Raw genomic sequence first — 24,924 nt, forward strand, 5'->3', positions numbered from 1 at the left:
CAGAGGAGTAAAACAAGGTTGTCCACTATCAGCTTATCTATTTATTATTGCCATCGAAATGTTAGCTGTTAGAATTAGATCAAACACTAATATTAAGGGATTAGAAATCCGTTGCTTGATTCATGTTTTCATTTTAAAACAAGATATAGAATCTCTCCACGGCCTCATAGATTATCTAGATACTTTTGCTATCCTCTCTGGATTAAAACCAAATGATGATAATTTACTACATTTAGTATTGAATCACAAAAAAATGCAAATTTTACATTACCGTGTAGTTTACCAATTAAATGGTCTGACAGAGATGTGGACATACACGGTATACAAATCCCAAAAGAAAGAAATATTCTCACTCCAATATATTGTTATAGAAAGTTAGCAAAAATAAGTAAGATCTTGCTACCATGGAAAGGAAAATACCTGTCTATTTGTGGAAAAAAAAATTGCCCTGATTGACTCTTTAGTCATATCACAGTTTACCTATTTGCTATGGTTTTGCCTACACCTAGTGGCCTGCTTTTTAAACTATATGAACAAAAAATATTAAATTATATTTGGAATGGCAAGCCAGACAAAATTAAAAGGGCCTATTTATATAACGGATATGAATTGAGGGCAGAAATGATTAAATATTAAAGCATTAGACCTCTCACTAAAGGCATCAGTTATGTAAAAGTTATACTTAAATCCAAAAGGGTTCTCTAGAAAATTGGTAGGAATGTCTCATCCTATGTTCAAGAATGGCCTTTTCCCCTTTTTTCAGATTACACCTGCTCACTTTGGGTTGTTTGAAAAGTAAATAATCTACAAAATATAGTTATTTTTTAAACAAGCCTTAGTTGGTTGCAATTTCAGTTAATCCACCTGAAAAGACAGAACAAATAATACAACAAATATTGTGGTTAAACTCAAAAATACTAATTGATTAAAACCTTTGTTTTTGAAGAATTGTTTAAAAAAGGTATAATTTTAGTGAATGATATAAATAGGACTGGTGGAGTTATGTCACACATGCAGCTAACACAGACATTTGGAAAAGTCTGCTCTACAGAAAATTACAACCAACTAATTGCAGCCTTACCACAAAAATGGAGGAGGCAAGTAGAAGGGGAAAAAAGTACGGAACTTGTATGTCGGCCCTGTATTAAAGAATATATAAGGACCAAAAACAAAAACGGACATCTGTGCCATATACAGTTGAAGTCGGAAGTTTACATACATTTTAGCCAAATACATTTAAACTCAGTTTCACACAATTCCTAACATTTAATCCTAGTAAAAATTCCATGTCTTAGGTCAGTTAGGATCACCACTTTAAGAATGTGATGATAATAATAGTAGAGACTGATTTATTTCAGCTTTTATTTATTTCATCACATACCCAGTGGGTCAGAAGTTTACATACACACAATTAGTATTTGGTAGCATTGCTTTTAATTGTTTAACTTGGGTCAAATGTTTTGGGAAGCCTTCCACAATAACTTGGGTGAATTTTGGCCCATTCCTTGATTGAGGTCAGGGCTTTGTGATGGCCACTCCAATACCTTGACTTTGTTGTCCTTAAGCCATTTTGCCACAACTTTGGAAGTATGCTTGGGGTCAATGTCCATTTGGAAGACCCATTTGCGACCAAGCTTTAACTTCCTGACTGATATCTTGAGATGTTGCTTCAATATATCCACATAATTTTAGTTCCTCATGATGCCATCTAATTTGTGAAGTGCACCAGTCCCTCCTGCAGCAAAGCACCCCAACAACATGATGCTGTCACCCCCGTGCTTTATGGTTGGGATGGTGTTCTTCAGCTTGCAAGCCTCCCCCTTTTTCCTCCAAACATAGCAATGGCCATTATGGTCAGACAGTTCTAGTTTTATCAGACCAGAGGACATTTCACCAAAAAGTACAATCTTTGTCCCCATGTGCAGTTGCAAACCGTAGCCTGGCTTTTTTTATGGTGGTTCTGGAGCAGTGGCTTCTTCCTTGCTGAGCGGCCTTTCAGGTTAAGTCAATATAGGACTTGTTTTACTGTGGATATGTACTATTGTACCCGTTTCCTCCAGCATCTTCAAAGTCTTTTGCTGTTGTTCTGGGATTGATTTGCACTTTTCACACCAAAGTAAATTAATCTCTAGGAGACAGAACAAGTCTCCATCCTGAGGGGTATGACGGCTGCGTGGTCCCATGGTGTTTATACTTGTGTACTATTGTTTGTACAGATGAACATGGTACCTTCAGGCGATTTGAAATCACTCCCAACGATGAACCAGACTTGTGGATGTCTAAAAAAATGTTTTATGAGGTCTTTCCTGATTTCTTTTGATTTTCCCATGATTTCAAGCAAAGAGGCACTGAGTTTGAAGGTAGGCCTTGAAATACATCCACAGGTACTCCTCCAATTGACTGAAATTATGTCAATTAGACTATCAGAAGTTTGACTTCAACTGTATGTCACTATGGCAGCTGCCATAGACAGGTTGGTTGTTTAGCAACAAAACAGACGTGCACAAATATGGGGCAAAACAGAACGGGTTGGTTTAGCTAGTTTACAAGTTGTCAACAATGTTTAGTCTCCAATGTTTATTGAAAACATAAAAAAGTTACACAATGAACACTTGTTCTCTCAGAAATACATTGTTACAGTTGTTGGTTAGTAAGCAAGCACATTTGGCCATATTAGCATAAAAATTACATCAGTCAAAATACCTAAAAACAAGACATGGAATCAAGAACAAGATAAAACTAGCTGAAATTAGCCACTTACTATTCCCCACATGGCAGTTTCTTGTCATTGTTGCTAGCCATCCAGAATCACAACAACACACGGCCTTCTGCCACATTGTACACATCGTTTTTGTGACGTTCTCAGCTAACCTGTGTATATCTCTGCACAGCACTGGAATAATTAATGATATTTCTATGAATGGAATAAGGATTTTCAGAGAACCCAGACCTCCACACGCACGTCAAGTCCTCAGACCTGATTGTTCACATTGAACAGTCATATTAACTGGTTGTCAAAACTAGTCGAGCGCGGCCAAGGCATCATGTAACGCACCCTCTTCCAGAAGCTTGAGTTGGGCAGCGTCGACCCACGCCTTCCCTCATGCCACATTAAGGGGGCACTCTTGCGGACCAGGTGCTGCAGGCCGGGGGGCAGGTGTGTGTAGCCACCCTCCCCCATGTCCCCCAGCTGGATGAGGATAACGTTCATCTCACTGTGGACCAGAGCCTGGAGGAGCCCCACCTGACAGTCATAGTCCCCCGCTGTGGTCAACGAAGACGAGTAGCCCCATTGGCCACATGACCCTTGACCTCCTGAGCCTGACCATGTGCTTGAGCTGGGGGTCAGGATGACAATCAGCCTCCTGCTCAGTCGCATGCAGTCCTCCACCAACTCCATGTTGTCTGGGGACAACAGAACAGAGAGGAGAGGGAGAAGTTAACTTTTGACTTTAGTACTGTTTATTGCTTCTTAGAGGGTAGGACACAGTCTGAACGAACCAACCTTCCCCAGGTAAGTCGTCTCTGCCGTGGATGAAGAGTCTAAAGCCACACTTCTTCTCCAGGACAGTGGGCAGAACAATGCTCACAAAGTGATACACTTTCTCCTCCCTTTCCTGATCTAAGCCATCCATCTGGTAGACAACGTAAGCATCATAGACCTTCCCATCTGAAAACACAGACAAAGAGGTTTCTGTCAAACCTCCGCAGGAAAGGAGTAGATTGTAGAGATTTGATTAAATTCTAGTTGAACTGAAATTTAGTTATTTTAATATAAATTTGCCCATTACTTCTACACTTGCAGTGGGATTGACCCCAGCCGGGACCTGTTGAGAAGGGCCTACTGCAGACAACTGCACTGCACAATCAGTGGGCCATGCTTCAGTGTGGTGACTAAGAACTAAATGTAGTAATATGTTTATATGGTATCCAATACTATATAGATCATGTAGGCTGAATAAGCATTTCTGTACAATGAAAAATATTTGTGAAATAGCATCATTACACTTCAGTGGGTGGCTAGATGTTCTTACCCTCAGATCGACCACAGCATTTGAAAACTCCACGGAAGAGGAGCGCCAGATCGATGTCAAATACTTTGACAGCCACAGCAGCTAGCAAGAAGAAGAGCAGTAGCACCACACATAGACCCATAAACCCTGTTGGGGGGGAGACAGGGAGAACACAACACCAAGAAAGTTACAGAGTTTGCATGTGTGATTTTGTGTGTCTGTGACATATACAGTTGAAGTCGGAAGTTTACATACACCTTAGCCAAATACATTTAAACTCAGTTTCACAATTCCTGACATTTAATCCTTGTAAAAATTCACTGTCTTATGATCACCACTTTATTTTAAGAATGTGAAATGTCAGAACAATAGTAGAGAGAATGAGTTATTTCAGCTTTCATCACATTCCCAGTGGGTCAGCATTGCCTTTAAATTGTTTAACTTGGGACAACTGTTTCGGGTAGCCTTCCACAAGCTTCCCACAATAAGCTGGGTGAATTTTGGCCCATTCCTCCTGACAGAGCTGGTCTAACTGAGTCAGGTTTGTTGGCCTCCTTGCTCACACTCACTTTTTCAGTTCTGCCCACAGATTTTCAATATGATTGAGGTCAGGGCTTTGTGATGGCCACTCCAATACCTTGACTTTGTTGTCATTAAGTAATTTTGCCACAACTTTGGAAGTATGCATGGGGTCATTGTCCATTTGGAAGACCCATTTGCGACCAAGCTTTAACTTCCTGACTGATGTCTTAAGGTGTTGCTTCAATATATCCACATCATTTTCCTCCCTCATGATGCCATCTAGTTTCTGAAGTGCACCAGTCCCTCCTGCAGCAAAGCACCCCCACAACATGATGCTGCCACCTCCGTGCTTCACAGTTGGGATGGTGTTCTTCGGCTTGCAAGCCTCCCCCTTTTTCCTCCAAACATAACGGTGGTCATTATGGCCAAACAGTTCTATTTTTGTTTCATCCAACCAGAGGACATTTCTCCAAAAAATGTCTGTACAGATGAACGTGAACCTGTACAGATGAACGTGGAGTGGTTGATGGAGTGATGTAATTTGTGGAGTGGTTGAGAACCTAGTTTTAATGACTCCAACCAAAGTGTATGTAAACTTCCGACTTCAACTGTATGTCTGTGTGATGTTTGTTTTAGAGTGTGTGCACTAACCTCTTAGCTTGAGAGTAACCACTGCATAATTCCATTTCTGGTCGTTCATTGCAACACATGTGAACTTTGACTGGAGGTCCCTCATAGTCACTGTGTTTATGGTCAGGATAGCTGTGAAGATACTCCGCATTGAAGATACCTCCACCTCACTACAGTAACACATACACACAAAACATTCACACAGCAAATTCTCAACAGTGAATCTGGGGTCTTGCTTTCAAGGAAATGTGTTAATTCTGTAACCTTGTTCTCAAAAACAAGTGTGTGTGTGCTTGTGTGTATGCATGAATCCATGTGTGTGTGTGTGCATGTGTGTACCTACCTGGTGGTGTTCACAGAGTAGCCTTGCTGCTGCGAGCGCACTTTCACTCCATTTATCTCCCACCACACGTGACAGTTGTCTTCAATGTTCTGCCCACAAAACGCTTCACACCTCAACTTCTTAGTGGTGTCTATGAAGAACAAGAGATACTATGAAGACAGAGAGATATTTCCTGGGCAAACCAAATCAAGCACAACACAAGTATTTGAGCCAGGTTTGATCCCTACACAGGTCAGTGGTCTCTGTGCTTCCGTTTATAGGCAGGTTGATCTGAGGAGGATGCGAGGCAGAGGGAGCTGAAGGAGACAAACACACAGTTTAGTCAGAAAGATACTTTTGGATATATTCAAAACGTTGTTATTGATGATTGTTGCTGCCACAAAGCCCACATTTGATATGAGGGTCACTTTTGATGTTTTTGATTCTGTTTGTTTGATATAAATGGAGTCTAATGTACCTAGTGTAGCCTAATAACCTGCTGTAATGTAGCCTAGAGTTTCCATGTTTGCTGACCCTGCTGCCATCTTGGATGAGGTTTCAGCAAAGCTAAAATCAAATAAATAAACTGCTGAGAGGATTGACAGAGCGGTCATCAAGTCACAACCTACATACCTTGGATCTTTAGTCTCCTGGATGCAGAAGTGTTGAGAACCGTCCCATTGTGCTCCCACGTGCACACACACGTATAGATGCCCTCGTCTGCTTTGGAGGCGCCATACACCCACAGATTTCTCTCAGACTCGTTTGGAATGAGACTGAAATTCTGAAATTAAAGACAAACAATTTGACAAACTTCTTTGCTGAAATAGCAGTAACACACCTGATTCCACTCATTATGAGCTTTAGGACAGGAGTTGAGAACCAATGTTGAATAGTTTTGCAGACTTGAGGTTTGTGTTAGTATTCCGGTCATGTTCAGTACCTTATACCAGGCTAAGTTATCTTTTCCATCTTGGCATAGTTTTTCCACAGGGTCAGGACATGGGATAGCGATGTTTTCTGCTGACTCTGAGATATCGTTAAACAGGACTGAATGATCGAACGGTTGGGCTTTGACCACAATCACCTCTGTCACAAAAATGAGGCAGGTGTCTGCTCTTCTCCTGGAACATAGGGATATACAGTGTAACAGTTACCCAAAAGGGAACCAACAGGGTTCTAACTGGGGGCCAGCCGAAGAACCCTTTTAGGCTGTAAAGAGCAAATGTTTTTTTCTAAGAGTATATACAGCCTGAAACTAAGCAGTATAAAAACGTGGAACGTTTCCTTACAAGTCTTGGTTGGTCCTTCAGTGGGTTGAATATTGAGACAAAATATCCACAGGAAAGTATTATTTACCCAACTTTTTAGAGTGCCAGAACTGCCGTTGAAATTTCTATCACCTGGCACATGCTCAAAACCATGTAAACACCTGCAGAATTTGTGTCAATATGCATGCATCATTGTGCATGTCCTTCCGTCTTGTGCTTGGTCAGGAGCAAACATCTTTATTGCCACACACAGAGTTCTGCGTTTTGAAGTCGGTAATAATAGTCTGTGGATATTTTGTCTCCAATTTCAAGTCGGCAGAGTAAGTTCGAATAGAATTTTATTCAACGTTCATGCAAGAGAAGGGACCCTAAGGTTTGTTCTTTGTAAATGTGCATGCCTACCCTAGCCCTATGTACACATCCAGGTTCAACACTAACCCTAGACTCAACCCTCACCCTCCCAAACAGGGCTCCCCCGCTCTCAATTACCAATGTAACCCCTAAAACACACACACACAGTTGTTGTATTACCAGTAGGTGTAGTACTGATCAGAGTCGTTGATTAAAAGGGGGAGGAAGAAGAGCACCGGTCCATGATGATGCACACGCTCTTCCTCAGAGGACGAGAGCTCTTGGGTTCTGTTTCTGTACCAGGTAAACTCAGTCACGCTGGCCCAAACCAACTCACTCAGGTCATAGTAGGCTGGCAAACTAAGGGCCTCCCCCTCTGTCACAGTAGTTTCATACTTTTCAAATAGTTGACATGGGGACTCTGCCAAAACATGAACAGACATTACCCGATTAAGTTGCATGTGAAGGAAAAGAGGTCTATTGTTCAAGGTACAATATATTCACTATACATTGTAATAATGGGATGTAGAAATGTGTGCAATCTGAAGAAGATGCTATACCTGTGTAATGACTTATTGTAGTGGGGTTTAAGGACATTTCTCTCTGGGCAGAAATCCTAGTCAAACTGAGGAGCAGGAACATGAGACCACCATCCACCAACTTCAAGACAAGGGGAACAAAAAATAGAATGTTACCTTATTGTAAAGTCGGACAGGAACTATCATTCCACACAAGACCCTATAGTAAAACATCAGGACCATGCTTTACTTGTTTTTACAATACATTACATACTTATTTTCAAGAGGGAATAAAATACATATGCAGAAAACATTTTTAGGTTCAGAGTGAAGAATTACTGAAAGAGCATACCCTGAATGTGAAGGAGCACATTTTCTGTAAAACAGGAACTTGCAACTAGAAAGAACAAAAGTCACATTTCTCATTCAATATGTTGTTAGGATATCCTGTTATAGATACAGCAGAAATTATGAAAATTGAAATGTTGACATAATATGGATGATTGAAATAGCCATTTAACATATCAAGCTTGAATGAAGAAACCATGACCTCTATGGAAAATATAGATGTTTTAAAAAAAAAACATCAAATCACTTTGGTGCTATTTTCACAAGCATAAAGTGAGTTTTTTAAACTCTTAGTACAAAACTCCAAACCGGTAACACTTAATGCAGAAAGTCACATTCGAAACCTTTTTGTGCATTAATTTGGTTTGGAGACGTATTTTACCACACAACCTATTATCCAAAATATAAGTTTACTGTGAAATACCATGCAAACATTTATTTAATCAGCAAACACTTCTCAATTTAGTCATTTTAACAACCAGTTAATCCATTAGAAAAAATTATGTACAGTAAATTGCAGTACATTACACTGTTTTCACATTAGGCAATACACTTGCAATACCCATCAAATATACTGAAAATCTAAATTGCCATAATTTCTGTGATCAAAGGTTCATTGAATACATCTTTCACAATAATTGATGCAAAATAGAAATATATTGTTCAGATATAATTACAGCTAGAAATGAATCTTTTCCCCAAAATCTTCCCAGTTTTAGTACAGGGAATAATTCATATTTATCCAGTGACCATTTAAAGCGTTTAAAACCCAGATATGGTCTCTATGCCAGGGTTCTCCCCAAATAAGAGAGCGCTGAGCCACCTTGTTGACTTGGCTGCGTCACTATGTAATGATTTCAGAGCAAATTAAACGGATATTTAGTAATGAGTATATTTTTGATCGCCAATGACATTGTTGTGAATTTTGAAACAGGCTGTTTATAAATTCAGAGTTATCATGTTCCTCAAAGTCCATCCATGTCTGAGGACACCGGGAGATGTAGAAACCAGCCACTAGGGACAACAGTGAGGGATGTTACCTTCAAGTAGGTTTCGGTTTTGCTAGGGTGTTGTGGATGGGCGTAAGCATCTGCTTCTGGTGTAAAAGGTTGCATATTTTGTTTTAAGCCTATCCCAAACCTTAACCATTCTGAGCTAATACCTACCCTTAATATTTTGGAGTTAATGACTAAACTTAACCTTAAACACTTCAAAATTTGACATTTGGAACAACTTTTTGTTCGTATGAGAAACATGAATGAACGTCTAATACTTGTTGCAGCATTCAGCGCATTTCAGCAGTAGGCCATCTCAACACAGAGTGCGCCCAGGAAGTGCAGAACACATCCCGAGTATAGCTTTGTTGAATCATAAAAACTTTGTAACAGTAGTCAAACAAGGGTCAAATGAGCAAAGTTGCTAAGCTTGCTAGATAATATCCTTCAAAGAATGACAGAACATTTTGTTACATTAAAGCCTTATTATAAAAGGGATTAAATATGGGTTTTTTTTCACACAACACTGAAATGGCAACACAAAAGCAGGTTTTTGGAAATGTTTGCAATAAAAAATAAAAATAAAAAAAAAAATAAAAATATATATATATATATATATATATATAAAACTTAAATATGAGTTTTCTTGGGTATGACGCTACAAGCTTGGCACTGTATTTGAGTTTCTCCCATTCTTCTTTGCAAACCCACTCAAGCTCTGTCAGGTTGGATGGGGAATGTCACTGCACAGCTATTTACAGGTCTCTCCAGAGATGTTTGATCAGGTTCAAGTCCTGGCTCTGGCTGGGCCACTCAAGGACATGCAGAGACTTGTCCCGAAGCCACTCCTGTGTTTTCATGGCTGTGTGCTTACAGTCGTTGTCCTGTTGGAAGGTGAACCTTTTGCCCGTCTGAGGCTGATTTATTTTAGCTTTTATTTATTTCATCACATACCCAGTGGGTCAGAAGTTTACATACACACAATTAGTATTTGGTAGCATTGCTTTTAATTGTTTAACTTGGGTCAAATGTTTTGGGAAGCCTTCCACAATAACTTGGGTGAATTTTGGCCCATTCCTTGATTGAGGTCAGGGCTTTGTGATGGCCACTCCAATACCTTGACTTTGTTGTCCTTAAGCCATTTTGCCACAACTTTGGAAGTATGCTTGGGGTCAATGTCCATTTGGAAGACCCATTTGCGACCAAGCTTTAACTTCTTGACTGATATCTTGAGATGTTGCTTCAATATATCCACATAATTTTAGTTCCTCATGATGCCATCTAATTTGAAGTGCACCAGTCCCTCCTGCAGCAAAGCACCCCAACAACATGATGCCGTCACCCCCGTGCTTTATGGTTGGGATGGTGTTCTTCAGCTTGCAAGCCTCCCCCTTTTTCCTCCAAACATAGCAATGGCCATTATGGTCAGACAGTTCTAGTTTTATCAGACCAGAGGACATTTCACCAAAAAGTACAATCTTTGTCCCCATGTGCAGTTGCAAACCGTAGCCTGGCTTTTTTTATGGTGGTTCTGGAGCAGTGGCTTCTTCCTTGCTGAGCGGCCTTTCAGGTTATGTCAATATAGGACTTGTTTTACTGTGGATATGTACTATTGTACCGGTTTCCTCCAGCATCTTCAAAGTCTTTTGCTGTTGTTCTGGGATTGATTTGCACTTTTCACACCAAAGTAAATTAATCTCTAGGAGACAGAACAAGTCTCCATCCTGAGGGGTATGACAGCTGCGTGGTCCCAAGGTGTTTATACTTGTGTACTATTGTTTGTACAGATGAACATGGTACCTTCAGGCGATTTGAAATCACTCCCAACGATGAACCAGACTTGTGGATGTCTAAAAAAATGTTTTATGAGGTCTTTCCTGATTTCTTTTGATTTTCCCATGATTTCAAGCAAAGAGGCACTGAGTTTGAAGGTAGGCCTTGAAATACATCCACAGGTACTCCTCCAATTGACTGAAATTATGTCAATTAGACTATCAGAAGCTTGACTTCAACTGGATGTCACTATGGCAGCTGCCATAGACAGGTTGGTTGTTTAGCAACAAAACAGACGTGCACAAATATGGGGCAAAACAGAACGGGTTGGTTTAGCTAGTTTACAAGTTGTCAACAATGTTTAGTCTCCAATGTTTATTGAAAACATAAAAAAGTTACACAATGAACACTTGTTCTCTCAGAAATACATTGTTACAGTTGTTGGTTAGTAAGCAAGCACATTTGGCCATATTAGCATAAAAATGACATCAGTCAAAATACCTAAAAACAAGACATGGAATCAAGAACAAGATAAAACTAGCTGAAATTAGCCACTTACTATTCCCCACATGGCAGTTTCTTGTCATTGTTGCTAGCCATCCAGAATCACAAAAACACACGGCCTTCTGCCACATTGTACACATCGTTTTTGTGACGTTCTCAGCTAACCTGTGTATATCTCTGCACAGCACTGGAATAATTAATGATATTTATATGAATGGAATAAGGATTTTCAGAGAACCCAGACCTCCACACGCACGTCAAGTCCTCAGACCTGAATGTTCACATAGAACAGTCATATTAACTGGTTGTCAAAACTAGTTGAGCGCGGCCAAGGCATCATGTAACGCACCCTCTTCCAGAAGCTTGAGTTGGGCAGCGTCGACCCACGCCTTCCCTCATGCCACATTAAGGGGGCACTCTTGCGGACCAGGTGCTGCAGGCCGGGGGGCAGGTGTGTGTAGCCACCCTCCCCCATGTCCCCCAGCTGGATGAGGATAACGTTCATCTCACTGTGGACCAGAGCCTGGAGGAGCCCCACCTGACAGTCATAGTCCTCCGCTGTGGTCAACGAAGACGAGTAGCCCCATTGGCCACATGACCCTTGACCTCCTGAGCCTGACCGTGTGCTTGAGCTAGGGGTCAGGATGACAATCAGCCTCCTGCTCAGTCGCATGCAGTCCTCCACCAACTCCATGTTGTCTGGGGACAACAGAACAGAGAGGAGAGGGAGAAGTTAACTTTTGACTTTAGTACTGTTTATTGCTTCTTAGAGGGTAGGACACAGTCTGAAAGAACCAACCTTCCCCAGGTAAGTCGTCTCTGCCGTGGATGAAGAGTCTAAAGCCACACTTCTGCTCCAGGACAGTGGGCAGAACAATGCTCACAAAGTGATACACTTTCTCCTCCCTTTCCTGATCTAAGCCATCCATCTGGTAGACAACGTAAGCATCATAGACCTTCCCATCTGAAAACACAGACAAAGAGGTTTCTGTCAAACCTCCGCAGGAAAGGAGTAGATTGTAGAGATTTGATTAAATTCTAGTTGAACTGAAATTTAGTTATTTTAATATAAATTTGCCCATTACTTCTACACTTGCAGTGGGATTGACCCCAGCCGGGACCTGTTGAGAAGGGCCTACTGCAGACAACTGCACTGCACAATCAGTGGGCCATGCTTCAGTGTGGTGACTAAGAACTAAATGTAGTAATATGTTTATATGGTATCCAATACTATATAGATCATGTAGGCTGAATAAGCATTTCTGTACAATGAAAAATATTTGTGAAATAGCATCATTACACTTCAGTGGGTGGCTAGATGTTCTTACCCTCAGATCGACCACAGCATTTGAAAACTCCACGGAAGAGGAGCGCCAGATCGATGTCAAATACTTTGACAGCCACAGCAGCTAGCAAGAAGAAGAGCAGTAGCACCACACATAGACCCATAAACCCTGTTGGGGGGGAGACAGGGAGAACACAACACCAAGAAAGTTACAGAGTTTGCATGTGTGATTTTGTGTGTCTGTGACATATACAGTTGAAGTCGGAAGTTTACATACACCTTAGCCAAATACATTTAAACTCAGTTTCACAATTCCTGACATTTAATCCTTGTAAAAATTCACTGTCTTAGGATCACCACTTTATTTTAAGAATGTGAAATGTCAGAACAATAGTAGAGAGAATGAGTTATTTCAGCTTTCATCACATTCCCAGTGGGTCAGCATTGCCTTTAAATTGTTTAACTTGGGACAACTGTTTCGGGTAGCCTTCCACAAGCTTCCCACAATAAGCTGGGTGAATTTTGGCCCATTCCTCCTGACAGAGCTGGTCTAACTGAGTCAGGTTTGTTGGCCTCCTTGCTCACACTCACTTTTTCAGTTCTGCCCACAGATTTTCAATATGATTGAGGTCAGGGCTTTGTGATGGCCACTCCAATACCTTGACTTTGTTGTCATTAAGTAATTTTGCCACAACTTTGGAAGTATGCATGGGGTCATTGTCCATTTGGAAGACCCATTTGCGACCAAGCTTTAACTTCCTGACTGATGTCTTAAGGTGTTGCTTCAATATATCCACATCATTTTCCTCCCTCATGATGCCATCTAGTTTCTGAAGTGCACCAGTCCCTCCTGCAGCAAAGCACCCCCACAACATGATGCTGCCACCTCCGTGCTTCACAGTTGGGATGGTGTTCTTCGGCTTGCAAGCCTCCCCCTTTTTCCTCCAAACATAACGGTGGTCATTATGGCCAAACAGTTCTATTTTTGTTTCATCCAACCAGAGGACATTTCTCCAAAAAATGTCTGTACAGATGAACGTGAACCTGTACAGATGAACGTGGAGTGGTTGATGGAGTGATGTAATTTGTGGAGTGGTTGAAAACCTAGTTTTAATGACTCCAACCAAAGTGTATGTAAACTTCCGACTTCAACTGTATGTCTGTGTGATGTTTGTTTTAGAGTGTGTGCACTAACCTCTTAGCTTGAGAGTAACCACTGCATAATTCCATTTCTGGTCGTTCATTGCAACACATGTGAACTTTGACTGGAGGTCCCTCATAGTCACTGTGTTTATGGTCAGGATAGCTGTGAAGATACTCCGCATTGAAGATACCTCCACCTCACTACAGTAACACATACACACAAAACATTCACACAGCAAATTCTCAACAGTGAATCTGGGGTCTTGCTTTCAAGGAAATGTGTTAATTCTGTAACCTTGTTCTCAAAAACAAGTGTGTGTGTGCTTGTGTGTATGCATGAATCCATGTGTGTGTGTGTGCATGTGTGTACCTACCTGGTGGTGTTCACCGAGTAGCCTTGCTGCTGCGAGCGCACTTTCACTCCATTTATCTCCCACCACACGTGACAGTTGTCTTCAATGTTCTGCCCACAAAACGCTTCACACCTCAACTTCTTAGTGGTGTCTATGAAGAACAAGAGATACTATGAAGACAGAGAGATATTTCCTGGGCAAACCAAATCAAGCACAACAAGTATTTGAGCCAGGTTTGATCCCTACACAGGTCAGTGGTCTCTGTGCTTCCGTTTATAGGCAGGTTGATCTGAGGAGGATGCGAGGCAGAGGGAGCTGAAGGAGACAAACACACAGTTTAGTCAGAAAGATACTTTTGGATATATTCAAAACGTTGTTATTGATGATTGTTGCTGCCACAAAGCCCACATGTGATATGAGGGTCACTTTTGATGTTTTTGATTCTGTTTGTTTGATATAAATGGAGTCTAATGTACCTAGTGTAGCCTAATAACCTGCTGTAATGTAGCCTAGAGTTTCCATGTTTGCTGACCCTGCTGCCATCTTGGATGAGGTTTCAGCAAAGCTAAAATCAAATAAATAAACTGCTGAGAGGATTGACAGAGCGGTCATCAAGTCACAACCTACATACCTTGGATCTTTAGTCTCCTGGATGCAGAAGTGTTGAGAACCGTCCCATTGTGCTCCCACGTGCACACACACGTATAGATGCCCTCGTCTGCTTTGGAGGCGCCATACACCCACAGATTTCTCTCAGACTCGTTTGGAATGAGACTGAAATTCTGAAATTAAAGACAAACAATTTGACAAACTTCTTTGCTGAAATAGCAGTAACACACCTGATTCCACTCATTATGAGATTTAGGACAGGAGTTGAGAACCAATGCTGAATAGTTTTGCAGACTTGAGGTTTGTGTTAGTATTCCGGTCATGTTCAGTACCTTATACCAGGCTAAGTTATCTTTTCCATCTTGGCATAGTTTTTCCACAGGGTCAGGACATGGGATAGCGATGTTTTCTGCTGACTCTGAGATATCGTTAAACAAGACTGAATGATCGAACGGTTGGGCTTTGACCACAATCACCTCTGTCACAAAAATGAGGCAGGTGTCTGCTCCCTTTCTCCTGGAACATAGGGATATACAGTGTAACAGTTACCCAAAAGGGAACCAACAGGGTTCTAACTGGGGCCAGCCGAAGAACCCATTTAGGCTGTAAAGAGCAAATGTTTTTTTCTAAGAGTATATACACAGCCTGAAACTAAGCAGTATAAAAACGTGGAACGTTTCCTTACAAGTCTTGGTTGGTCCTTCAGTGGGTTGAATATTGAGACAAAATATCCACAGGAAAGTATTATTTACCCAACTTTTTAGAGTGCCAGAACTGCCGTTGAAATTTCTATCACCTGGCACATGCTCAAAACCATGTAAACACCTGCAGAATTTGTGTCAATATGCATGCATCATTGTGCATGTCCTTCCGTCTTGTGCTTGGTCAGGAGCAAACATCTTTATTGCCACACACAGAGTTCTGCGTTTTGAAGTCGGTAATAATAGTCTTCTGTGGATATTTTGTCTCCAATTTCAAGTCGGCAGAGTAAGTTCGAATAGAATTTTATTCAACGTTCATGCAAGAGAAGGGACCCTAAGGTTTGTTCTTTGTAAATGTGCATGCCTACCCTAGCCCTATGTATACATCCAGGTTCAACACTAACCCTAGACTCAACCCTCACCCTCCCAAACAGGGCTCCCCCGCTCTCAATTACCAATGTAACCCCTAAAACACACACACACAGTTGTTGTATTACCAGTAGGTGTAGTACTGATCAGAGTCGTTGATTAAAAGGGGGAGGAAGAAGAGCACCGGTCCATGATGATGCACACGCTCTTCCTCAGAGGACGAGAGCTCTTGGGTTCTGTTTCTGTACCAGGTAAACTCAGTCACGCTGGCCCAAACCAACTCACTCAGGTCATAGTAGGCTGGCAAACTAAGGGCCTCCCCCTCTGTCACAGTAGTTTCATACTTGTCAAATAGTTGACATGGGGACTCTGCCAAAACATGAACAGACATTACCCGATTAAGTTGCATGTGAAGGAAAAGAGGTCTATTGTTCAAGGTACAATATATTCACTATACATTGTAATAATGGGATGTAGAAATGTGTGAAATCTGAAGAAGATGCTATACCTGTGTAATGACCTATTGTAGTGGTGTTTAAGGACATTTCTCTCTGGGCAGAAATCCTAGTCAAACTGAGGAGCAGGAACATGAGACCACCATCCACCAACTTCAAGACAAGGGGAACAAAAAATAGAATGTTACCTTATTGTAAAGTCGGACAGGAACTATCATTCCACACAAGACCCTATAATAAAACATCAGGACCATGCTTTACTTGTTTTTACAATACATGACATACTTATTTTCAAGAGGGAATAAAATACATATGCAGAAAACATTTTTAGGTTCAGAGTGAAGAATTACTGAAAGAGCATACCCTGAATGTGAAGGAGCGCATTTTCTGTAAAACAGGAACTTGCAACTAGAAAGAACAAAAGTCACATTTCTCATTCAATATGTTGTTAGGATATCCTGTTATAGATACAGCAGAAATTATGAAAATTGAAATGTTGACATAATATGGATGATTGAAATGGCCATTTAACATATCAAGCTTGAATGAAGAAACCATGACCTCTATGGAAAATATAGATGTTTTAAAAAAAAAACATCAAATCACTTTGGTGCTATTTTCACAAGCATAAAGTGAGTTTTTTAAACTCTTAGTACAAAACTCCAAACCGGTAACACTTAATGCAGAAAGTCACATTCGAAACCTTTTTGTGCATTAATTTGGTTTGGAGACGTATTTTACCACACAACCTATTATCCAAAATATAAGTTTACTGTGAAATACCATGCAAACATTTATTTAATCAGCAAACACTTCTCAATTTAGTCATTTTAACAACCAGTTAATCCATTAGAAAAAATGATGTACAGTAAATTGCAGTACATTACACTGTTTTCACATTAGGCAATACACTTGCAATACCCATCAAATATACTGAAAATCTAAATTGCCATAATTTCTGTGATCAAAGGTTCATTGAATACATCTTTCACAATAATTGATGCAAAATAGAAATATATTGTTCAGATATAATTACAGCTAGAAATGAATCTTTTCCCCAAAATCTTCCCAGTTTTAGTACAGGGAATAATTCATATTTATCCAGTGACCATTTAAAGCGTTTAAAACCCAGATATGGTCTATAAGAGAGCGCTGAGCCACCTTGTTGACTTGGCTGCGTCACTATGTAATGATTTCAGAGCAAATTAAACGGATATTTAGTAATGAGTATATTTTTGATCGCCAATGACATTGTTGTGAATTTTGAAACAGGCTGTTTATAAATTCAGAGTTATCATGTTCCTCAATTAATTACGTCCATCCATGTCTGAGGACACCGGGAGATGTAGAAACCAGCCACTAGGGACAACAATGTTACCTTCAAGTAGGTTTCGGTTTTGCTAGGGTGTTGTGGATGGGCGTAAGCATTTGCTTCTGGTGTAAAAGGTTACGTATTTTGTTTTAAGCCTATCCCAAACCTTAACCATTCTGAGCTAATACCTAACCTTAATATTTTGGAGTTAATGACTAAACTTAACCTTAAACACTTCAAAATTTGACATTTGGAACAACTTTTTGTTCGTATGAGAAACATGAATGAACGTCTAATACTTGTTGCAGCATTCAGCGCATTTCAGCAGTAGGCTATCTCAACACAGAGTGCGCCCAGGAAGTGCAGAACACATCCCGAGTATAGCTTTGTTGAATCATAAAAACTTTGTAACAGTAGTCAAACAAGGGTCAAATGAGCAAAGTTGCTAAGCTTGCTAGATAATATCCTTCAAAGAATGACAGAACATTTTGTTACATTAAAGCCTTATTATAAAAGGGATTAAATTGTTGTTTTTTTTTTCACACAACACTGAAATGGCAACACAAAAGCAGGTTTTTGGAAATGTTTGCAATAAAAAAAAAAATATAAAAAAAAAAATATATATATATATATATATATATATATAAAAAACTTAAGTATGAGTTTTCTTGGGTATGACGCTACAAGCTTGGCACTGTATTTGAGTTTCTCCCATTCTTCTTTGCAAACCCACTCAAGCTCTGTCAGGTTGGATGGGGAATGTCACTGCACAGCTATTTACAGGTCTCTCCAGAGATGTTTGATCAGGTTCTGGCTCTGGCTGGGCCACTCAAGGACATGCAGAGACTTGTCCCGAAGCCACTCCTGTGTTTTCATGGCTGTGTGCTTACAGTCGTTGTCCTGTTGGAAGGTGAACCTTTTGCCCGTCTGAGGTCCTGAGCGCTCTGGAGCAGGTTTTCATCAAGGATCTCCCTATCCCTTGCTCCACTTATCTTTCCCTCGATCCTGACTAGTCTCCCAGTCCCTGCCACTGAAAAACAACCCCACAGCATGATACTGATGCATGATAAGAATTTGTTCTTAACTGACTTGCCTAGTTAAATAAAAATGGTATGACGTGTTAAACTTTGTATTGTACTACTTTGTGGATGTCCATCATCCATTTTGTATTTTATGTTACGAATTACAATTCGTATGATATGTTACAAATTGCAATTTGTTATGGCTGATGTTAGCTAGGTTATCTAGGTGGTTAATGTTAGCTAGCCTAGGGGTTAGAGTTAAGGTTATGGTTAGGAGTTAGATTAAAGGGTTAAGGTTAGGGTCAGATAACATTAAGTAGTAGCAAAGAAGATATAAGTAGCAAGTAGTTGAAAAGTTTCTAATTATCTAAAATGCTAAGGTTGTCCGTGATGTTAACTTGACATTAACTTGATATGCCTGACCAACCACCCTACTTTCATTTTTGAGTTAAGTAACCTTCTCTCTTATGTAACCATACCAAATGTAAGGTATAATACTCATTTGTATGTCCCGGATTTACATTTACTATGTTACGTCCAGGCTGCAGTCTGCAGTAGTTTAGGAGTTGTGGGGCAAACGATTCAGCTCATCTCCAGTGTCCTTCCCATAATTCCAAAATACAATACCCATCAGACACTGTCGCAGTCCAACCTCTCCTTCAAATATCTATCAGTCCAGGGTTGCGTTTCAAAAATCAAAGTACACAGCCCTCGGCCCTAAGCCCTTGGGTGAATCCCCACGGCCATATTTCTTGTCGGTCCAAATTATTAGCAGGGTAGTTTGCAACGGTAACCCCTCAGCCCTCATTTTTAATGTTTGCAAGTGTACAATTATGTCCACTTCGGGACCTGAAACGCCCCATAATAACATTTGCGATGATTGTACACCAGCTAAGAAAAGTCTTCCAAAACGTCAATATGTAGTCAACATACAAGTGTAACTAAAAACTAATGTAAATAAGTTAGAAATTGTGCTACTAATGCACAAACACGTGTCATTAAATCGATTTTGTTTTTGTTTGGTTAGCTTCTGGAAATTGTAGAAATATTTTTTTCTTATTCACACTAACATTAGTTTGTTAATTTGCTAGCTATCATACAGTAGGTATATATTAATAATTCTATAGTTAATATAAGTAGACATGCAATCATGATTGACGTAGTGCAAATAAAGCACCCACAAGCTATCCGTAGCTGAAAACAAACATCGCGGGATGATCGAGTGACAAATTTCCAGGCAAGGGCGGTCCATTTAAAAATGATTCCTTCCTCCCTAGCCCTGCAACTCGTGGATACTTCTGATGATGTCTGACTTCATTTGATGGATGTGCAACATAGCTTCAGCGTGTAAAACAGCTAGAAAGATGTGTCAGCAATCGAGTAATTGTCTCTGGCCCCCTTCCAGTTAGGGGGAGTGATGAGCTCTACAGCAGAGTCTCACAACTCAATTGCTGGTTGAAAATTGTTTTCTGCCCCTCCCAAATGATAGCATTTGTAGATAATTGGCCCTCTTTCTGGGACTCACCCACAAGCAGGACCAAGCCTGGCCTGCTGAGAAGTGAAGGACTCCATCCTAGCTGGAGGGGTGCTCTTTTCTTATCTACCAACATAGACAGGGCTCTACCTCCTCTAGCTCCACAATGAAATAGGGTGCAGGCCAGGCAGCAGGCTGTTAGCCAGCCTGCCAGCTTAGTGGAGTCTGCCACTAGCACAGTAAGTGGTCAGCTCAGCTATCCCCATTGAGACTGTCTGTGCCTCGACCTGGGTTGGGCAAAACTAAACATGGCGGTGTTCGCCTTAGCAATCTCACTAGGATAAAGACCTCCTCCATTCCTGCCATTATTGAAAGAGATAGTGATACCTCACATCTCAAAATAGGGCTACTTAATGTTAGATCCCTTACTTCAAAGGCAATTATAGTCAATGAACTAATCACTGATCATAATCTTGATGTGATTGGCTTGACTGAAACATGGCTGAAGCCTGATGAATTTACTGTGTTAAATGAGGCCTCAACTCCTGGTTACACTAGTGACCATATCCCCCATGCATCCCGCAAAGGCAGAGGTGTTGCTATCATTAACGATAGCAAATTTCAATTTACAAAAAAAAAAAAAAACGTATTTTGAGCTTCTAGTCATGAAATCTATGCAGCCTACTCAATCACTTTTTATAGCTACTGTTTACAGGCCTCCTGGGCCATATACAGCGTTCCTCATTGAGTTCCCTGAATTCCTATCGGACCTTGTAGTCATAGCAGATAATATTCACATTTTTGGTGACTTCAATATTCACGTGGAAAAGTCCACAGACCCACTGCAAAAGGCTTTCGGAGCCATCATCAACTCAGTGGGTTTTGTCCAACATGTCTCTGGACCTACTCACTGTCAGAGTCATACTCTGGACCTAGATTTGTCCCATGGAATATATGTTGTGGATCTTAATGTTTTTCCTCATAATCCTGGACTATCGGACCACCATTTTATTACGTTTGCAATTGCAACAAATAATCTGCTCAGACCCCAACCAAGGAGCATCAAAAGTCGTGCTATAAATTCAGACAACACAAAGATTCCTTGATGCCCTTCCAGACTCCCTCTGCCTACCCAAGGACGTCAGAGGACAAAAATCAGTTAACCACCTAACTGAGGAACTCAATTTAACCTTGCGCAATACAATACCATAGATGCAGTTGCACCCCTAAAAAATAAAAACATTTCTCATAAGAAACTAGCTCCCTGGTATACAGCAAATACCAGAGCTCTGAAGCAAGCTTCCAGAAAATTGGAACGGAAATGGTGCCACACCAAACTGGAAGTCTTCCGACGAGCTTGGAAAGACAGTGCCATGCAGTATCGAAGAGCCCTTACTGCTGCTCAATCATCCTATTTTTCCAACTTAAATGAGGAAAATAAGAACAATCCGAAAAAATATATATACTGTCGCAAAGCTAACTAAAAAGAAGCATTCCCCAAGAGAGGATGGCTTTCACTTCAGCAGTAATAAATTAATGAACTTCTTTGAAGAAAAGATCATGATTATTAGAAAGCAAATTATGGACTCTTTAAATCTAGGTATTCCTTCAAAGCTCAGTTGTCCTGAGTCTGCACAACTCTGCCAGGACCGAGGATCAAGTGTTTTAGTATCTCTTGACACAATGATGAAAATAATCACAGCCACTAAACCTTCAAGCTGCATACTGGACCCTATTCCAACTAAACTACTGAAAGAGCTGCTTCCTGTGCTTGGCCCTCCTATGTTGAACATAATAAACGGCTCTCTATCCACCGGATGTGTACCAAACTCACTAAAAGTGGCAGTAATAAAGCCTCTCTTGAAAAAGCCAAACCTTGACCCAGAAAATATTTTTTTTTAAATATCGGCCAATATTGAATGTTCCATTCCTCTATTTTTTTTTTTAGAAAAGGCTGTTGAGCAGCAACTCACTGCCTTCCTGAAGACAAACAATGTATACGAAATGCTTCAGTCTGGTTTTAGACCCCTTCATAGCACTGAGACTGCACTTGTGAAGGTGGTAAATGACCTTTTAATGGCATCAGACCGTGGCTCTTCATCTGTCCTCGTGCTCCTAGACCTTAGTGCTGCTTTTGATACCATCGATCACCACATTCTTTTGGAGAGATTGGAAACCCAAATTGGTCTACACGGACAAGTTCTGGCCTGGTTTAGATCTTATCTGTAGGAAAGACATCCGTTTGTCTCTGTGAATGGTTAGTCCTCTGACAAATCAACTGTACATTTTGGTGTTCCTCAAGGTTCCGTTTTAGGACCACTATTGTTTTCACTATATATTTTACCTCTTGGGGATGTCATTTGAAAACGTAATGTTAACTTTCACTGCTATGCGAATGACACACAATTGGTACATTTCAATGAAACATGGTGAAGCCCCAAAATTGCCCTCGCTAGAAGCCTGTGTTTCAGACATAAGGAAGTGGATGGCTGCAAACGTTCTACTTTTAAACTCGGACAAAACAGAGATGCTTGTTCTAGGTCCCAAGAAACAAAGAGATATTCTGTTGAATCTGACAATTAATCTTAATGGTTGTACAGTCGTCTCAAATAAAACTGAAGGACCTCGGCGCTACTCTGGACCCTGATCTCTCTTTTGACGAACATATCAAAACTGTTTCAAGGACAGCTTTTTTCCATCTACGTAACATTGCAAAAGTCAGAAACTTTGTCCAAAAATTATGCAGAAATATTAATCCATGCTTTTGTTACTTTTAGGTTAGACTACTGCAATGCTCTACTTTCCGGCTACCCGGATAAAGCACAAAATAAACTTCAGTTTGTGCTAAATACGGCTGCTAGAATCCTAAAGACTAAAACCCCAAAAAGTTAGTTTTACTGCTAACCTACAAAGCAATACATGGGCTTTCTCCTACCTATCTCTCTGATTTGGTCCTGCTGTACATTCCTACACGTATGCTACGGTCACAAGACGCAGGCCTCCTAATTGTTCCTAGAATTTCTAAGCAAACCGATGGAGGCAGGGCTTTCTCCTATAGAGCTCCATTTTTATGAAATGGTCTGCCTACCCATGTGAGAGACGCAAACTCGGTCTCAACCTTTAAGTCTTTACTGAAGACTCATCTCTTCAGTGGGTCATATGATTGAGTGTAGTCTGGCCCAGGAGTGTGAAGGTGAACGGAAAGGCTCTGGAGCAACGAACCGCCCTTGCTGTCTCTGCCTGGCCAGTTCCCCTCTTTCCAATGGGATTCTCTGCCTCTAACCCTAATTACAGGGGCTTAGTCACTGGCTTACTGGTGCTCTTTTATGCCGTCCCTAGGAGGGGTGCGTCACTTGAGTGGGTTGAGTCACTGATGTGATCTTCCTGTCTGGGTTGGCCCTTGGGTTGTGCCGTGGCGGAGATCTTTGTGGGCTATACTCGGCCTTGTCTCAGGATGGTAAGTTGGTGGTTGAAAATATCCCTCTAGTGGTGTGGGGGCTGTTCTTTGGCAAAGTGGGTGGGGTTATATCCTTCCTGTTTGGCCCTGGTATCATCGGATGGGGCCAAAGTGTCTCCTGACCCCTCCTGTCTCAGCCTCCAGTATTTATGCTGCAGTAGTTTATGTGTCGGGGGGCTAGGGTCAGTTTGTTATATCTGGAGTACTTCTCCTGTCTTCTCCGGTGTCCTGTGTGAATTTAAGTATGCTCTCTCTAATTCTCTCTTTCTTTCTCTCTCTCAGAGGACCTGAGCCCTAGGATCATGCCTCAGGACTACCTGGCATGATGACTCCTTGCAGTCCCATCTGATATCTGTCCCAGATATCAGCTGATGTACGAAGGGCTATATAAATACAATTGATTTGATGGCAGAGGGTTTAGCGTGTCTTTTAAGTGTTTGGAATGTTGCCCAGCTGTATGTATATATTTCCAGGACAAATACAGAGAAGTTAATGTTATTTGACATTTTCTAACACTGGAAAGTTTTTACTGGAAAAATCCAACTCTAACTCCGTAGCGGTGCATGGGTAAAATGTGTTGTGATAATTGCGTTGTTTGTTCTATAACCTGTTAATTCATATGCCTTGCGACCGTGACAAAACCCAAATAAATTCAACCACACCTTTGTTTTTATCACAAAACCTGATAGCAACCTCTGTCCAGTGAAGTCCACAATGCATAGTGCATGTACAGTAACAAACCGTTGCATGGCCAAGTAAGTTTCCGACTATAAACAACTATTAACCACAGAGTTACCGCAAGTTACAAAGAAAACATGAGCTGCCTCCACTATTCCATCACCATTTAAACTTTAACATTTAAACATAATCAAATCACCTCTGCTTGGTCTAATACAGTGACAACTAAAATCTACACAATAATTTAGTCCAGTCAACGTAAACTAAATATAATGTGGCTGTCTGATTTCTGTGTGCATTTAGAAAAACATGTTGACTCACCGTACTTGTAGAAAAAAAAAAACGTTTTGTCATTAGCGTTTATCATTTTGTCATACAGTACACGCTTTACATTTTTGTTGTCCTAGGCTTCCTGGCTAAAATGCTTGTTCGCTAGCCTAACCAAATATGTTTATAACTAAACCAAGATAGACCACATCTTGTCCTTTCAAAAAAGAACAAACGAATCATAGTGGGCAGAGCCAAGCACGCGCTAGCACACGTGCCTATTTCCGTTAGGGAACGCCTACTCTGAAGTGCGCGTGTGCAATTACCCAATTCGCTTTAACAATCGTTCTGAACGACACAATTTTTTACAACTTTGGCAAAGGGTAAAGTCTACAAAACTTAGTCCACTATGTTTGTAACATATTCTAGTTCTGGGAACATAACATTTAATTTAGATCAAATGTTTAATCGATGAGAAAATTTGCAGAACGTCTGCCAAAATCCATCTCTTTCCATCTTCTACCACTGCCAGCCACTGCGCTCCCTCGGAAA

At 40.8% G+C, this 24,924-nt stretch overlaps 1 protein-coding gene across 3 annotated transcripts; it reads right to left on the minus strand.

Annotated features, from left to right (window-relative positions):
• Window positions 1-2,562: 2,562 nt before the first annotated feature.
• On the minus strand, window positions 2,563-24,924 carry il1rl1 (interleukin 1 receptor-like 1 (ST2L)). Of its 3 annotated transcripts, XM_036963750.2 has the most exons (23): window positions 24,427-24,924; window positions 16,526-16,570; window positions 16,216-16,315; window positions 15,836-16,076; window positions 14,970-15,153; window positions 14,660-14,810; window positions 14,275-14,343; window positions 14,050-14,179; window positions 13,728-13,876; window positions 12,576-12,701; window positions 12,047-12,211; window positions 11,597-11,946; window positions 7,980-8,024; window positions 7,670-7,769; window positions 7,290-7,530; window positions 6,431-6,611; window positions 6,121-6,271; window positions 5,736-5,804; window positions 5,509-5,638; window positions 5,187-5,335; window positions 4,035-4,160; window positions 3,506-3,670; window positions 2,563-3,405 (listed from the first exon to the last, which is right to left on the minus strand). In XM_036963750.2, exons 1-23 carry the CDS (start codon window positions 24,457-24,459, stop codon window positions 2,999-3,001), a joined length of 3,507 nt encoding a protein of 1,168 aa, XP_036819645.2. In that variant the 5' UTR covers window positions 24,460-24,924; the 3' UTR covers window positions 2,563-2,998.

Source organism: Oncorhynchus mykiss, chromosome 3, assembly GCF_057628025.1.
Source record: "Oncorhynchus mykiss isolate SJ-2025 chromosome 3, ASM5762802v1, whole genome shotgun sequence".
Taxonomy (NCBI): domain Eukaryota; kingdom Metazoa; phylum Chordata; class Actinopteri; order Salmoniformes; family Salmonidae; genus Oncorhynchus; species Oncorhynchus mykiss.

What these genes read in the sequence shown, in the direction of transcription:
- il1rl1 (XM_036963750.2), bottom strand. Translation starts at nt 24,459, where the DNA reads ATGACAAAACGTTTTTTTTTTTCTACAAGTACG. An exon ending in CACAGAGACCACTGACCTGT is followed by an intron (nt 14,180 to 14,274) that starts GTAGGGATCAAA and finishes TGTTCTTCATAG; the next exon opens with ACACCACTAAGAAGTTGAGG. An exon ending in CAGGAGACTAAAGATCCAAG is followed by an intron (nt 5,805 to 6,120) that starts GTATGTAGGTTG and finishes TGTCTCCTTCAG; the next exon opens with CTCCCTCTGCCTCGCATCCT.